An 18,450-nucleotide genomic window follows, 5' to 3' on the forward strand; every position below is an offset into this window, starting at 1 on the left:
GCGTTTCCCATAGGTTTACATTATACTGTATACGCATGGGAAACTTCTGCGGATCCGCAGCTGCGGAAACGCTGCGGATCCGCAGCAAAATCCACAGCGTGTGAACATGGCCTTAGGATTCAGAAGACTACAGATTTTCACGAGAAGACCAGACAATACCTTACCCCTGTAAGTGATGTAGAACAGGACTTCTTAAAGGGGTTTTCCCACGGGCAACAATTCATTTTAATCAATAGATCTTGGAAATATAATAATTTCCATATTTGATGTGTTTAAATAAATGTTCCTGTGCCAGGAAAATCATATAAATGTGCCCCTGCTGTGTACTGTTAAGGCTTTGTCTGACCGTACAGGGACATGGTCTGATCATACCACAGCTCCTGAGGGAGAGGGTTGGGAGACTTATACAGACATTACAGCACAGGGTCACAAATGATTCTTTCTTTGAATTAACACATTGTTTAAAAACAGGCACAGGATCATTTTATTTATACACATCCAATTGTGGAACTTATTATTCCAAGACCTATTGATTAAAATTAACTTTTGTTTGTAGGAAAACCCATTTAAACTTTTTGGGCCTCACCAGATAGCAGATGGTGAAGTCTGTGTATTGCTACATGCAAAGTCCATGCCAAAATAGAAAATATTTCTCAATTTTCTTTTTTTGTTTCCTCTATCCATGTATTGCCAAGTTTTTAACACTAAGGTTCAGATACGACTTTAACCCCTTTACCCCCAAGGGTGGTTTGCACGTCAATGACCAGGCCAATTTTTACAATTCTGACCACTGTCCCTTTATGAGGTTATAACTCTGGAACGCTTCAACGGATCCCAGTGATTCTGACATTCTTTTCTCGGGACATATTGTACTTCATGATAGTGGTAAAATTCTTTGATAGTACCTGCTTTGTTTGTGAAAAAAACAGAAATTTGGCGAAAATTATGAAAATTTCGCAATTTTCCAACTTTGAATTTTTATGCAATTAAATCACAGAGATATGTCACACAAAATACTTTTTTCCCACGTTTACTTTACATCCGCACAATTTTGGAACCAAAATTTTTTTTTGTTAGGGAGTTATAAGGGTTAAAAGTTGACCAGCCATTTCTCATTTTTACAACACCATTTTTTTTTAGGGGCCACATCTCATTTGAAGTCATTTTGAGGGATCTATATGATAGAAAAATACCCAAGTGTGACACCATTCTAAAAACTGCACCCCTCAAGGTGCTCAAAACCACATTCAAGAAGTTTATCAACCCTTCGGGTGCTTCACAGGAATTTTTGGAATGTTTAATAAAAATGAACATTTAACTTTTTTTCACAAAAAATTTACTTCAGCTCCAATTTGTTTTATTTTACCAAGGGTAACAGGAGAAAATGGACCCCAACAGTTGTTGTACAATTTGTCCTGAGTACGCTGATACCCCATATGTGGGGGTAAACCACTGTTTGGACGAATGGGAGAGCTCAGAAGGGAAGGAGCGCCGTTTGACTTTTCAATGCAAAGTTGACAGGAATTGAGATGGGACGCCATGTTGCGTTTGGAGAGCCACTGATGTGCCTAAACATTGAAACCCCCCACAAGTGACACCATTTTGGAAAGTAGACCCCCTAAGGAACTTATCTAGAGGTGTGGTGAGCACTTTGACCCACCAAGTGCTTCACAGAAGTTTATAATGCAGAACCGTAAAAATAAAAAAATCATATTTTTTCACAAAAATTTTCTTTTCGCCCCCAATTTTTTATTTTCCCAAGGGTAAGAGAAGATATTGGACCCCAAAAGTTGTTGTATAATTTGTCCTGAGTACGCTGATACCCCATATGTGGGGGTAAACAACTGTTTGGGCGCATGGGAGGGCTCGGAAGGGAAGGAGCGCCGTTTGACTTTTCAATGCAAAATTGACAGGAATTGAGATGGGACGCCATGTTGCGTTTGGAGAGCCACTGATGTGCCTAAACATTGAAACCCCCCACAAGTGACACCATTTTGGAAACTAGACCCCCTAAGGAATTTATCTAGATGTGTTTTGAGCGCTTTGACCCACCAAGGGCTTCACAGAAGTTTATAATGCAGAGCCGTAAAAATAAAACAAAAATTTTTTCCTACAAAAATTATTTTTTAGCCCTCAGTTTTGTATTATCCTGAGGGTAACAGGAGAAATTGGACCCCAAAATTTGTTGTACAATTTGTCCTGAGTGCGCTGATACCCCATATGTGGGGGGGAACCACTGTTTGGCCGCATGGGAGGGCTCGGAAGGGAAGGAGCGCCATTTGGAATGCAGACTTAGATGGAATGGTCTGCAGGTGTCACATTGCGTTTGCAGAGCCCCTAATGTACCTAAACAGTAGAAACCCCCCACAAGTGACCCCATATTGGAAACTAGACCCCCCAGGGAACTCATCTAGATGTGTTGTGAGAACTTTGAACCCCTAAGTGTTTCACTACAGTTTATAACGCAGAGCCGTGAAAATAAAAAATCTTTTTTTCCCACAAAAATTATTTTTTAGCCCCCAGTTTTGTATTTTCCCAAGGGTAACAGGAGAAAATGGACGCCAAAAGTTGTTGTCCTATTTGTCCTGAGTACGCTGATACCCCATATGTTGGGGTAAACCCCTGTTTGGGCACACGGGAGAGCTCGGAAGGGAAGGAGCACTGTTTTACTTTTTCAACGCAGAATTGGCTGGAATTGAGATCGGACGCCATGTCTTGTTTGGAGAGCCCCTGATGTGCCTAAACAGTGGAAACCCCTCAATTATAACTGAAACCCTAATCCAAACACACCCCTAACCCTAATCCCAACAGTAACCCTAACCACACCTCTAACCCTAACTGTAAATGTAATCTAAACCCTAACCGTAACTTTAGCCCCAACCCTAACCCTAACTTTAGCCCCAACCCTAACTTTAGCCCCAACCCTAACCCTAGCCCTAACCCTAGCCCTAATGGGAAAATGGAAATAAATACATTTTTTTAATTTTTCCCTAACTAAGGGGGTGATGAAGGGGGGTTTGATTTACTTTTATAGCGGGTTTTTTAGCAGATTTTTATGATTGGCAGCCGTCACACACTGAAAGATGCTTTTTATTGCAAAAAATATTTTTTGCGTTACCACATTTTGAGAGCTATAATTTTTTCCATATTTTGGTCCACAGAGTCATGTGAGGTCTTGTCTTTTGCGGGATGAGTTGACGTTTTTATTGGTAACATTTTCGGGCACGTGACATTTTTGATTGCTTTTTATTACGATTTTTGTGAGGCAGAATGACCAAAAACCAGCTATTCCTGAATTTCTTTTGGGGGAGGCGTTTATACCGTTCCGCGTTTGGTAAAATTGATAAAGCAGTTTTATTCTTCGGGTCAGTACGATTACAGCGATACCTCATTTATATTATTTTTTTATGTTTTAGCGCTTTTATACGATAAAAACTACCGTATTTTATAGAAAAAATAATTACTTTTGCATCGCTTTATTCTCGGGACTATAACTTTTTTATTTTTTTGCTGATGATGCTGTATGGCGGCTCGTTTTTTGCGGGACAAGATGACGTTTTCAGCGGTATCATGGTTATTTATATCTGTCTTTTTGATCGCGTGTTATTCCACTTTTTGTTTGGTGGTATGATAATAAAGCGTTGTTTTTTGCCTCGTTTTTTTTTTTTTTTTCTTACGGTGTTTACTGAAGGGGTTAACTAGTGGGCCAGTTCTATAGGTGGGGTCGTTACGGACGCGGCGATACTAAATATGTGTACTTTTATTGTTTGTTTTTATTATTTAGATAAAGAAATGTATTTATGGGAATAATATTTTTTTTTTCATTATTTAGGAATATTTTTTTTTTTTTTTTTTTTTTTACACATTTGGAAAAAAATTTTTTAAACTTTTTTACTTTGTCCCAGGTGGGGACATCACAGATCGATGATCTGACAGTTTGCACAGCACTCTTCCAGATCACCGATCTGACATGCAGCACTGCAGGCTTCACAGTGCCTGCTCTGAGCAGGCTCTGTGAAGCAACCTCCCTCCCTGCAGGACCCGGATGCCGCAGCCATCTTGGACCTGGGGCCTGCAGCGAGGAAGGAGGTAGGAGACCCTCGCAGCAACGCGATCACATCGCGTTGCTGCGGGGGGCTCAGGGAGGCCCGCAGGGAGCTTCCTGGCACATAGTGCCGGATGTCAGCTGCGATAGGCAGCTGACACCCGGCCGCGATCGGCGGCGCTCCCTCGTGAGCGCTGCCGATCGCATATGACGTACTATCCCGTCGAGGGTCAGATAGGCCCAGGGCACCTCGACGGGATAGTACGTCTAAGGTCAGAAAGGGGTTAAAGAAGGCTATTACTTGCAATATAACGCAATTTCATTTCAAAGTACAAAATTAAAGGAATAGCATGATTGTGTACACTTTTGTATATTTTAACAAACCAAGGGTAAGTACACATAAAGATTAAATACATATAAAGATTACCGTAAGTACATATACTCACATCATCACCAAGGAGCTTATAAATATCATCCGTCTGGAAAATCAGAGAAGCAAGCACCAAGACAGAGAATTCCTGTAAATTTCACAACACTGCATGGACGTTCCCACTTATGCAGGTATTACAACACTGTACACTTATAAGTACAGGTACACAAGTTTCTGCTTCTGTCTTAGTGCAAATTACTATAACGCCAGAAAAACATGACTGTGTAAGTCTGGTTCAGCCTTGCAGTCTAGTGGCCAGCCTTTGGGATAAGATGAATCAGAGATACAAGGCAAACATCAGACAATGGGGCAATAAACTCACAATTCAAAAGCTCCCGAGGATATAGGTACCTTCACTCATAACCATTTAGTTAACGATATTGTTGCAACGTCACGCTTTTTGTGACGTAGCAATGATCCCGCTAACGATATCTTTATGTGTGACAGCGACCAACGATCAGGCCCCTGCTGGGAGATCGTTGGTCGTGGGGAATGATCAGGACCTTTTTTGGTCGCTGATCACCACGCTGTCATCGCTAGATCGGCGTGTGTGACGCCGATCTAGCGATGTATTCACCTGTAACCAGGGTAAACATCGGGTTACTAAGTGCAGGGCCGATATTTACCCTGGTTACCATTGTAAAAGTAAAAAAAATAAACACTACATACTCACATTCCGATGTCTGTCACATCCCCCGGCATCATCTTCCCTGCACTGTGTCAGCGCCGGCCGTAAAGCAGAGCACAGCGGTGACGTCATCGCTGTGCTCTGCTTTCCGGCCGGCGCTGACAGTCAGTGCAGGGAATCTGACGGCGGGTGACGTGACAGACATCGGAATGTGAGTATGTAGTGTTTTTTTTTTTTACTTTTACAATGGTAACCAGGGTAAATATCGGCCCTGCGCTTAGTAACCCGATGTTTACCCTGGTTACCCGGGTGCTGCAAGGGGACTTTCCCCTGATCGTTGGTCGCTGGAGAGAGTTGTCTGTGTGACAGCTCCCCAGCGACCACATAACGACTTACCAACGATCACGGCCGGGTCGTATCGCTGGTCGTGATCGTTGGTAAGTCGTTTAGTGTAACAGTATCTTAACATAAATCCACAGCAGACAGAGGTTAAATAAATCTCCATGTTTTACAATAACAAACAACAAACATAGAACTATTTGTGAGGTAAAAACCTTCAGACAATGGGAGTAAACAGTTCTCAAGATTGTGTCACTATGAACTTTGTCTCTCTGTAAATGTATAACCAGTAATGCTGCTCTGTCATAATTTGAATGCATTCTGTATATTTCAATATGGACTCAAAATATGAATTTTTATATTCACACTACAATCCAATGTAAATAGTTATGTAATACACATGATCAAAATTTAAATAGGTTTTCCCACTAAACACATTTATTCTCAGGTTAGAGAATAAATTTTAGATCGCAAGTGGTATGATCTTTGGAAACCCCAAAAATAACCAGAATGGGAGTCTTCAAGACATCTTTATAAATGCAGCAGTAGGGCAAATGTGTGACCACAGGGGACACAAATCCACAGATCCTAACAATTGGACCGTCCTGATCTAATAGTGTTCACATACAAAGAGGTTAGGTGGCAGGTTGTGTTTAACCTACCGTAAATACCCTTTAATTAACCTCAGAAATAGATTTAAAAAAATAATTATATTCAGATGAGATATTAAAGCCTCTGTTTTGTTTTCTATAGGTTGTTCTTTCTTCATTATCTGGGCCACTCTGTTCCGTTGTGCTTTGGACATAATGATATGGAATTCCAGTTTTCTGGGTATCAATTTTATGCATTTTGTTTACCTGGTATATAAGAAAAGACCCGTAAGTACTAAGCAAATACATGTATCAATTTTTATCAATTATCAGTAAATGAAATGGATGCATAGTGTTAGACCCAGTTCACACTGGTGTATTTCATGGTTTACATACAGTTATATGAAATGTCACATTTCTGGTGGGGTGCCCATACTTATGCACCTGTCAAATTTTGTTTGAATGCAGATTGCACATTTTCTGTTAGTACAATAAACCTCATTTCAAGGCAGAAACATTACTGTGTTCAACAGTTATTAGATATATAAAACTGAAATAGCTGTTGCAAAAAAACAATTTTTATAAAACATTAAGCTTAAGATTAATAGGGGTGCCCAAACTTTTTCATATAACTGTATGGACCGCAATGCTCGGACTGACAATGGTTTCCCTACTAGAACTTACAGCCTTATAGATGCATTTGAGCCTGGAAATTTGGGTTGGGAGACCCACAGTTAGTACATCATTGCAGTCAAAATACATACAGGTGCTTCTCACAAAATTAGAATATCATCAAAAAGTTAATTTATTTCAGTTCTTCAATACAAAAAGTGAAACTCATATATAGTTATTACAAACAGTGATCTATTTCATGTGTTTATTGGTACTAATGTTGATTATGGCTTACAGCCAATGAAAACCCAAAAGTCATTATCTCAGTAAATTAGTATACTTTATAACACCAGCTTGAAAAATGATTTTAAAATCCAAAACGTTGGCCTACTGAAATGTATGTTCAGTAAGTGCACTCAATACTTGGTCGGGGCTCCTTTTGCATCAGTTACTGCATCAATGCGGCGTGGCATGGAGGCGATCAGCCTGTGGCACTGCTGAGGTGTTATGGAAGCCCAGGTTGCTATGATAGCAGCCTTCAGCTTGTTTGCATTGTTGGGTCTAGTGTCTCATCTTTCTCTTGACAGTACCCCACAGATTCTATATGGGGTTATGGTCAAGCAAGTTTGCTGGCCAATCTAGCACGATGATACTGTTGTTTTTAACCCAGGTATTGGTACTTTTGGCAGTGTGGACAGGTGCCAATTCCTGCTGGAGAATGAAATTTCCATCTCCAAAAAGCTTGTCAGCAGAGGGAAGCATGAAGTGCTCTAAAATTTCCTGGTTATTGGCTGCTCTGACTTTGGTCTTAATAAAACACAGTGGACCTATACCACCAGATGACCAGACAGCCCAAACCATCACTGATTGTGAAAACTTCACACTAGGCCTCAAGCAGCTTGGATTGTGTGCCTCTCCACTTTTCCTTCAGACTCTGGGACATTTATTTCCAAGGCAAAATGTCTTGTGGACAGATGAGACCAAAATGTAGCTTTTTGGTAAAGCACACCATTCTATTGTGTACCGAAAATGGAATGAGGCCTACAAAAAAAAACAACACAGTAATTACAGTCAAATATGGTGGAGCTTCAAGGGTGTTTTGGGGTTGTTTTGCTGCCTCTGGCTGCCTTAACTCTGTGCATAGCATCATGAAATCAGAAGATTTACCAAAGGATTTTGGGTCGTAATGTTGGAAGAAGGCACCCTTCAAATATGAGAAACCTGCAGCAGTTTGCAAAAGAAAAGTAGTACAAACTTCCAGTTGAGAAGTGTAAGAAGCTTGGTGATGGTTATAGGAAGTGATTGCAGTTATTTATTCCAAAGGGTGTGCAACTAAGTATTAAGTTCAGGGTGCCAACAATTTTGTCCAGCCCATTTTTCGGGGTTTCGTGTGAAATGATATCCAATTTGCCTTTTTTCTCAGTTATTTTTGTGATGTTCCAATACATACCAATGAAATAAACATGTATAACAAAACGTGTAACTGCAATAATTTTCTGGTAGAAATTCTTCATTTTCTGGAATAATTTAAAGGGTGCCAACACTTTCGGCCATGACTGTACATGTGTGGGGATACAGTGGGGCAAAAAAGTATTTAGTCAGTCAGCAATAGTGCAAGTTCCACCACTTAAAAAGATGAGGCGTCTGTAATTTACATCATAGGTAGACCTCAACTATGGGAGACAAACTGAGAAAAAAAAATCCAGAAAATCACATTGTCTGTTTTTTTAACATTTTATTTGCATATTATGGTGGAAAATAAGTATTTGGTCAGAAACAAACAATCAAGATTTCTGGCTCTCACAGACCTGTAACTTCTTCTTTAAGAGTCTCCTCTTTCCTCCACTCATTACCTGTAGTAATGGCACCTGTTTAAACTTGTTATCAGTATAAAAAGACACCTGTGCACACCCTCAAACAGTCTGACTCCAAACTCCACTATGGTGAAGACCAAAGAGCTGTCAAAGGACACCAGAAACAAAATTGTAGCCCTGCACCAGGCTGGGAAGACTGAATCTGCAATAGCCAACCAGCTTGGAGTGAAGAAATCAACAGTGGGAGCAATAATTAGAAAATGGAAGACATACAAGACCACTGATAATCTCCCTCGATCTGGGGCTCCACGCAAAATCCCACCCCGTGGGGTCAGAATGATCACAAGAACGGTGAGCAAAAATCCCAGAACCACGCGGGGGGACCTAGTGAATGAACTGCAGAGAGCTGGGACCAATGTAACAAGGCCTACCATAAGTAACACACTACGCCACCATGGACTCAGATCCTGCAGTGCCAGACGTGTCCCACTGCTTAAGCCAGTACATGTCCGGGCCCGTCTGAAGTTTGCTAGAGAGCATTTGGATGATCCAGAGGAGTTTTGGGAGAATGTCCTATGGTCTGATGAAACCAAACTGGAACTGTTTGGTAGAAACACAACTTGTCGTGTTTGGAGGAAAAAGAATACTGAGTTGCATCCATCAAACACCATACCTACGGTAAAGCATGGTGGTGGAAACATCATGCTTTGGGGCTGTTTCTCTGCCAAGGGGCCAGGACGACTGATCCGGGTACATGAAAGAATGAATGGGGCCATGTATCGTGAGATTTTGAGTGCAAACCTCCTTCCATCAGCAAGGGCATTGAAGATGAAACGTGGCTGGGTCTTTCAAAATGACAATGATCCAAAGCACACCGCCAGGGCAACGAAGGAGTGGCTTCGTAAGAAGCATTTCAAGGTCCTGGAGTGGCCTAGCCAGTCTCCAGATCTCAACCCTATAGAAAACCTTTGGAGGGAGTTGAAAGTCCGTGTTGCCAAGCGAAAAGCCAAAAACATCACTGCTCTAGAGGAGATCTGCATGGAGGAATGGGCCAACATACCAAGAACAGTGTGTGGCAACCTTGTGAAGACTTACAGAAAACGTTTGACCTCTGTCATTGCCAACAAAGGATATATTACAAAGTATTGAGATGAAATTTTGTTTCTGACCAAATACTTATTTTCCACCATAATATGCAAATAAAATGTTAAAAAAACAGACAATGTGATTTTCTGGATTTTTTTTTTCTCAGTTTGTCTCCCATAGTTGAGGTCTACCTATGATGTAAATTACAGACGCCTCTCATCTTTTTAAGTGGTGGAACTTGCACTATTGCTGACTGACTAAATACTTTTTTGCCCCACTGTATATATATACAGTATATATAGAGAGAGATAGAGATAAAAAAATAAATAAAAAAAAACAACCAACCAGCACTCCTAATGTAAACACGTGCACTCTGCAAAACTGCATCATATAGATAAAAAAGAACACAGCAGCAGCACATGTGCATGTATCTAGGCCATGTGAAAACACAAATATTCAATATGGATTATACTTCTGAACAATATTTTTGTCACAAATTTTTTCCCCAAAATTTTTTTTCAGAAAACTTACAGTAATAGATTAAATGATTCTTAGCGCATAAATTGGCCAATTCATGTGTGCCCATCAACCACGCAAGGTGATCTCCCTTTGATGGGTCCTACTCTACCGTGCATGCCACTTTTGGGCCACCAGCCTACAGCTATGGACAAAATATGTCACTCTAGGGCTAAGCCTACAATTTATGGGCAGGTAGAGCTGATTACTCCCACCTGCATGGTCAATGGGAGGAGTGCAAGATCAACCTGGAGGTGGCCGTAATCAGCTCTACCTGCACATAAATTGTAGGCTTAGCCCTAGAGTGACATGTTTTGTCCATAGCTGTAGGCGGTGGCCCAAAACCCAAAAGTGGCATGCACGGTAGAGTAGGACCTATCAGAGGGCAATCACCTTGCCGTGGTTGATGGGCACACATGAATTGGCCAATTTATGCGCTAAGAATCTTCATTTCATCTATTACTGTAAGTTTTATGAAAAAAAACATTTAAAAAAATTTGTGAAAAAATATTTTTGAGAAGTATAATCCATATTGAATATTTGTCTGTGTTTTCACATGGCCTAGATTCATGCACATGTGCTGCTGTTCTTTTTTATCTATATCTTCATACATATAAAAATATATAATAATACACATAGAGTATATAAATAATAATAATAATAATATTTATATCTGGAAGTGAGTGTTAACAAATTTGTGAAACCTAAGAGTTTAATTACAGTAGTTTAATGCTGAACATTTCTTACTGTGTGATGTTTGTATTGCTGTGAGTTTTATTTCTGTAAAATGCAGCAGATTACATGAATATTTGATGCTGTCTTTTTTTTTTTCAAAAGACAAATGACATACAGTTTCACTTTAGTGTCATTGCTGTCAACCCCTCATATCCAAATAGCATTGCGAAAGATCCCAATGGTGGGTGATAAACAACATTTCAATCTGTGCTCCACTTCAGATCTATTTAGGGTAACTTTTACACAGCAGTAGTTTGGGCAGCATTTTGGTCCATATTAGGGTAAGCCAAAACCAGGGATTTGACCCATGCAGCGAGTGGCGGAAACTTTATCTCCTGAAGAAGTGGATGCAGCAAAGAGGAGTGAGTGTACAGGTATATGCTTCTTACCCTATTTGTTCCTTAGATACTTTATATAAAAATCATGATTTTTGTAAAATGATGAACTACACAAGAGAAATGGGGCAGAATTGTAGGATATAATGTATATATTTTTTGTCTTGCGCTGCGGTCACAATATCAGTATTTGATCAGTATTTCATATCAGTATTTGTAAGTCAAAATCAGGAGTGGGTTAAAAATGCAGAAGTGGTGACGTGTTTCTATTAGGGTATGTGTGCACGTTGAGTAATTGCTTCTCTTCTCTTGCTTTCTGCATCTCTTGGCAGCAAAAATGCTGTTTTAGGTGCGTGTTTGCCATGGTTTTGTATGCGTTATTGTACATCAAAAAAGTCTTTTTTGAGCTAAATAAAAATATATAAAAAAAAAAATTGTGATGTAATTTCTTGATTCAACACCAAATTTTTCATTCTGATGTGTGGCATCAGGGTAATGTAATTAGAGCTCTATTTCAGCAGCTGTCATTGACACCAAGCCCTTTGTTTAGTGATAAAAAAAGGTGTCAGCCAGACTCCCTCATTACTAAACCGATAAGTAAACACAAACACACACACATTGTAACCAGCCTATTTAGGAGTGTTAAACAGAATAAACCTACATAGGCTGTAATCAAACCACAACTGTTAATTTTTACAATTTTTTTTTTTTTACCCCTTTACCCCCAAGGGTGGTTTGCACGTTAATGACCGGGCCAATTTTTACAATTCTGACCACTGTCCCTTTGTGAGGTTATAACTCTGGAACGCTTCAATGGATCCTGGTGATTCTGACGTTGTTTTCTCGTGACATATTGTACTTCATGACAATGGTAAAAATTATTTGATAGTACCTGCGTTTATTTGTGAAAAAAACGGAAATTTGGCGAAAATTATGAAAATTTCGCAATTTTCCAACTTTGAATTTTTATGCAATTAAATCACAGAGATATGTCACACAAAATACTTAATAAGTAACATTTCCCACATGTCTACTTTACATCAGCACAATTTTGGAACCAAAATTTTTTTTTGTTAGGGAGTTATAAGGGTTAAAAGTTGACCAGCAATTTCTCATTTCTACAACACCATTTTATTTTAGGGACCACATCTCATTTGAAGTCATTTTGAGGGGTCTATATGATAGAAAATACCCAAGTGTGACACCATTCTAAAAACTACACCCCTCAAGGTGCTCAAAACCATATTCAAGAAGTTTATTAACCCTTCTGGTGCTTCACAGGAATTTTTTGAATGTTTAAATAAAAATGAACATTTAACTTTTTTTCACAAAAAATTTAATTCAGCTCCAATTTGTTTTATTTTACCAAGGGTAACAGGAGAAAATGGACCCCAAACATTGTTGTACAATTTGTCCTGAGTATGCCAATACCCCACATGTGGGGGTAAACCACTGTTTGGGCGCATGGCAGAGCTCGGAAGCGAAGGAGTGCCATTTGACTTTTCAATGCAAAATTGACTGGAATTGAGATGGGACGCCATGTTTCGTTTGGAGAGCCCCTGATGTGGCTAAACATTGAAATCCCCCACAAGTGACACCATTTTGGAAAGTAGACCCCCTAAGGAACTTATCTAGAGGTGTGGTGAGCACTTTGACCCAACAAGTGCTTCACAGAAGTTTATAATGTAGAACCGTAAAAATAAAAAATCATATTTTTTCACAAAAATTATCTTTTCACCCCCAATTTTTTATTTTCCCAAGGGTAAGAGAAGAAATTGGACCCCAAAAGTTGTTGTACAATTTGTCCTGAGTACGCTGATAGCCCATATGTGGGGGTAAACCACTGTTTGGGCGGATGGGAGAGCTCGGAAGGGAAGGAGCGCCGTTTGACTTTTCAATGCAAAATTGACAGGAATTGAGATGGGACGTCATGTTGCGTTTGAAGAGCCACTGATGTGCCTAAACATTGAAACCCCCCACAAGTGACACCATTTTGGAAAGTAGACCCCCTAAGGAACTTATCTAGAGGTGTGGTAAGTACTTTGACCCACCAAGTGCTTCACAGAAGTTTATAATGTAGAACCGTAAAAATAAAAAATCATATTTTTTCACAAAAATTATCTTTTTGCCCCCAATTTTTTATTTTCCCAAGGGTAAGAGAAGAAATTGGACCCCAAAATTTGTTGTACAATTTGTCCTGAGTACGCTGATACCCCATATGTGGGGGTAAACCACTGTTTGGGTGGATGGGAGAGCTCGGAAGGGAAGGAGCGCCGTTTGACTTTTCAAAGCAAAATTGACAGGAATTGAGATGGGACGCCATGTTGCGTTTGAAGAGCCACTGATGTGCCTAAACATTGAAACCCCCCACAAATGACACCATTTTGGAAAGTAGACCCCCTAAGGAACTTATCTAGAGGTGTGGTGAGCACTTTGACCCACCAAGTGCTTCACAGAAGTTTATAATGCAGAGCCGTAAAAATAAAACAAAATTTTTTTCCCACAAAAATTATTTTTTTAGCCCCCAGTTTTGTATTTTCCTGAGGGTAACAGGAGAAATTGGACCCCAAAATTTGTTGCCCAATTTGTCCTGAGTGCGATGATTCACCATATGTGGGGGGAACCACTGTTTGGGCACATGGGAGGGCTCAGAAGGGAAGGAGTGCCATTTGAATGCAGACTTAGATGGAACGGTCTGCAGGTGTCACATTGCGTTTGCAGAGCCCCTAATGTACCTAAACAGTAGAAACCCCCCACAAGTGACACCATTTTGGAAACTAGACCCCCTTAGGAACTTATCTAGATGTGTGCTGAGCGCTTTGACCCACCAAGGGCTTCACAGAAGTTTATAATGGAGAGCCGTAAAAATAAAACAAAAATTTTTTCCCACAAAAATTATTTTTTAGCCCCCAGTTTTGTATTTTCCCGAGGGTAACAGGAGAAATTCGACCCCACAATTTGTTGTCCAATTTGTCCTGAGTGCGCTGATACCCCATATGTGGGGGGCAACCACTGTTTGGGCGCATGGGAGGGCTCGGAAGGGAAGGAGCTCCATTTGGAATGAGGACTTAGATGGAATGGTCTGCAGGTGTCACATTGCATTTGCAGAGCCCCTAATGTACCTAAACAGTAGAAACCTCCCACAAGTGACACCATTTTGGAAACTAGACCCCCTAAGGAACTCATCTAGATGTGTTGTGATAGCTTTGAACCCCCAAGTGTTTCACTACAGTCTGTAACGCAGAGCCGTGAAAATTAAAAAAAAAAATCTTTCCCCCAAAATTATTTTTTAGCCCCCAGTTTTGTATTTTCCCGAGGGTAAGAGGAGAAATTCGACCCCAAAAGTTGTTGTCCAATTTGTCCTGAGTACGCTGATACCCCGTATGTTGGGGGAAACCACCGTTTGAGCGCATGGCAGAGCTCGGAAGGGAAGGAGCGCCATTTGGAATGCAGACTTAGATGGAATGGTCTGCAGACGTCACATTGCGTTTGCAGAACCCCTAATGTACCTAAACAGTAGAAACCCCCCACAAGTGACCCCATATTGGAAACTAGACCCCCCAGGGAACTAATCTAGATGTGTTGTGAGAACTTTGAACCCCCAAGTGTTTCACTACAGTTTATAACGCAGAGCCGTGAAAATAAAAAATCCTTTTTTTTCCCACAAAAAATATGTTTTAGCCCCGAGTTTTGTATTTTCCCAAGGGTAGCAGGAGAAATTGGACCCCAAACGTTGTTGTCCTATTTGTCCTGAGTACGCTGATACCCCATATGTTGGGGTAAACCCCTGTTTGGGCACACGGGAGAGCTCGGAAGGGAAGAAGCACTGTTTTACTTTTTCAACGCAGAATTGGCTGGAATTGAGATCGAAATGCCATGTCGCGTTTGGAGAGCCCCTGATGTGCCTAAACAGTGGAAACCCCCCAATTATAACTGAAACCCTAATCCAAACACATCCCTAACCCTAATCCCAACAGTAACCCTAACCACACCTCCAACCCTGACACACCCCTAACCCTAATCCCAACCCTATTCCCAACTGTAAATGTAATCTAAACCCTAACTGTAACTTTAGCCCCAACCCAAACTGTAGCCCTAGCCCTAACCCTAGCCCTAACCCTAATCCTAACCCTAGCCCTAACCCTAGCCCTAACCCTAGCCCTAACCCTAGCCCTAGCCCTAGCCCTAACCCTAGCCCTAACCCTAGCCCTAACCCTAACCCTAGCCCTAACTCTAACCCTAGCCCTAATGGGAAAATGGAAATAAATACATTTTTTTAATTTTTCCCTAACTAAGGGGGTGATGAAGGGGGGTTTGATTTACTTTTATAGCGGGTTTTTTAGCGGATTTTTATGATTGGCAGCCGTCACACACTGAAAGACGCTTTTTATTGCAAAAAATATTTTTTTCGTTACCACATTTTGAGAGCTATAATTTTTCTATATTTGAGTCCACAGAGTCATGTGAGGTCTTGTTTTTTGCGGGACGAGTTGATGTTTTTATTGGTAACATTTTCGGGCACGTGACATTTTTTGATCGCTTTTTATTCCGATTTTTGTGAGGCAGAATGACCAAAAACCAGCTATTCATGAATTTCTTTTGGGGGAGGCGTTTATACCGTTCCGCGTTTGGTAAAATTGATGAAGCAGTTTTATTCTTCGGGTCAGTACAATTACAGCGACACCTCATTTATATCATTTTTTTATGTTTTGGCGCTTTTATACGATAAAAACTATTTTATAGAAAAAATAATTATTTTTGCATCGCTTTATTCTCAGGACTATAACTTTTTTATTTTTTTAATGATGGTGCTGTATGGCGGCTCGTTTTTTGCGGGACAAGATGACGTTTTCAGCGGTACCATGGTTAGTTATATCTGTGTTTTTGATCGCGTGTTATTCCACGTTTTGTTCGGCAGTATGATAATAAAGCGTTGTTTTTTGCCTCGTTTTTTTTTTTTTTTTCTTACGGTGTTTACTGAAGGGGTTAACTAGTGGGCCAGTTTTATAGGTCGGGCCGTTACGGACGCGGCGATACTAAATATGTGTACTTTTATTGTTTTTTTTTATTATTTAGATAAAGAAATGTATTTATGGGAATAATATTTTTTTTTTTTTTCATTATTTTGGAATATTTTTTTTAATTTTTTTTTACACATTTGAAATTTTTTTTTTTTACTTTTTTACTTTGTCCCAGGGGGGACATCACAGATCAGTGATCTGACAGTTTGCACAGCACTCTGTCAGATCACTGATCTGACTTGCAGTGCTGCAGGCTTCACAGTGCCTGCTCTGAGCAGGCTCTGTGAAGCCACCTCCCTCCCTGCAGGACCCGGATCCGCGGCCATCTTGGATCCGGGCCTGGAGGGAGCAGGGAGGGAGGTGAGACCCTCGCAGCAACGCGATCACATCGCGTTGCTGCGGGGGGCTCAGGGAAGCCCGCAGGGAGCCCCCTCCCTGCGCGGTGCTTCCCTGTACCGCCGGCACATCGCGATCATCTTTGATCGCGGTGTGCCGGGGGTTAATGTGCCGGGGGCGGTCCGTGACCGCTCCTGGCACATAGTGCCGGATGTCAGCTGCGATAAACAGCTGACACCCGGCCGCGATCGGCGGCGCTCCCCCCGTGAGCGCTGCCGATCGCATATGATGTACTATTGCGTCCTTGGGAAGTAAAGCCCACCCCACATGGACGCAATAGTACGTCTAATGGCAGAAAGGGGTTAATCATGTGGGCTCCCACGTAATTTTCATAACCAGCAAAGGGAAAGCTGAGGGCTGATATTAATATTCTGGGAAGGAGCCAATATCACTGTTATCAGTGACAGCAGATGTAGCCTGATGGGAGGAGTAGTCTCTCATCAGCCGACGCCTGCTGACCTATAGTAAGCTTTTTACAGTGGATCACAGTATCTCTGCAGGGTCATGTCAACATCTGACAGCGTGACCCTGCAGCACAGATGACAGCCTGAGAATCAATGGGTGAAAAGTGCTAAAGATTTGCACAAAGAATTGACATGCTGCAGAAAAAAGGTCACCGCTCTGCTTTCCGGCCGCTATGGTTACACAGGGCAGAGAAGCAGAGCGCCGAAGGACAGACAGCGGAAGGTAAGTATGTAGTGTTTTTTTTTTTTTTACTTTTACGCTGGTAACCAGGGTAAACATCGGGTTACTAAGCGCGGCCTTGCGCTTAGTAACCCGATGTTTACCCTGGTTACCAGCGAAGGCATCGCTGAATCGGCGTCACACACGCTGATTCAGCGATGTCAGCAGGAAGTCCAGCGACGAAATAAAGTGCTGGACTTTCTGCAGCGACCAACGACATCACAGCAGGATTCTGATCGCTGCTGTGTGTCAAACTGAACGATATCGCTAGCCAGGACGCTGCAACGTCACGGATTGCTAGCGATATCGTTTAGTGTGACGGTACCTTTAGGCTAGTTTCATATTTGAGCCCCTGATGTGCCTAAACATTGAAACCCCCTACAAGTGACCCCATTTTGGAAAGTAGACCCCCTAAGGATCTTATCTAGATGTGTGGTGAGCACTTTGACCCACCAAGTGCTTCATAGAAGTTTATAATGTAGAGCCGTAAAAATAAAAAATCATATTTTTTCACAAAAATGATATTTTGCGAACAATTTTTTATTTTCCCAAGGGTAACAGAAGAAATTGGACCCCGAACGTTGTTGTGCAATTTGTCCTGAGTACGCTGATACCCCATATGTGGCGGTAAACGACTGTTTGGGCGCATGGCAGAGCTCGGAAGGGAAGGAGCGCCGTTTGGAATGCAGACTTAGATGAATTGGTCTGCAGGAGTCACGTTGCATTTGCAGAGCCCCTAATGTACCTAAACAGTAGAAACCCCCACAAGTGACCCCATATTGGAAACTAGACCCCCCCATGGAACTTTTCTAGATATGTTGTGAGAACTTTGAAACCCCAAATGTTTCACTACAGTTTACAACGCAGAGCCGTGAAAATAAAACTTTTTTTCCCCACAAAAAATATTTTTCAGCCCTCAGTTTTGTATTTTCCCAAGGGTAACAGGAGAAGTTGTTGTCCAAAAATTATTTTTCAGCCCTCGGTTTTGTATTTTCCAAAGGGTAACATGAGATGTTGTTGTCCAATTTCTCCTACGTACGCTGATACCCCATATGTTGGGGTAAACCCCTGTTTGGGTGCACAGGAGAGCTCGGAAGGGAAGGGGCACTGTTTTACTTTTTCAACGCAGAATTGACTGGAATTGAGATCGGACGCCATGTCGTGTTTAGAGAGCCCCTGATGTGCCTAAACAGTGGAAATTCTAGCTGAAACCCTAACC

The 18,450-nt window shown here is 41.3% G+C and overlaps 1 protein-coding gene across 2 annotated transcripts in view; it reads left to right on the forward strand.

The window, feature by feature from the left end:
* POPDC1 (popeye domain cAMP effector 1) overlaps positions 1-18,450 on the forward strand; it is a 235,102-nt gene that overhangs the window by 135,618 nt on the left and 81,034 nt on the right. For both annotated transcript variants that reach the window (XM_069726299.1, XM_069726298.1), the window contains exon 3: positions 6,196-6,320. In XM_069726299.1, the coding sequence (XP_069582400.1) occupies positions 6,196-6,320 (125 nt within the window). The remainder of the gene's footprint in view (positions 1-6,195; positions 6,321-18,450) is intronic.

Source organism: Ranitomeya imitator, chromosome 5 (assembly GCF_032444005.1).
Source record: "Ranitomeya imitator isolate aRanImi1 chromosome 5, aRanImi1.pri, whole genome shotgun sequence".
Classification (NCBI taxonomy): Eukaryota; Metazoa; Chordata; class Amphibia; order Anura; family Dendrobatidae; genus Ranitomeya; species Ranitomeya imitator.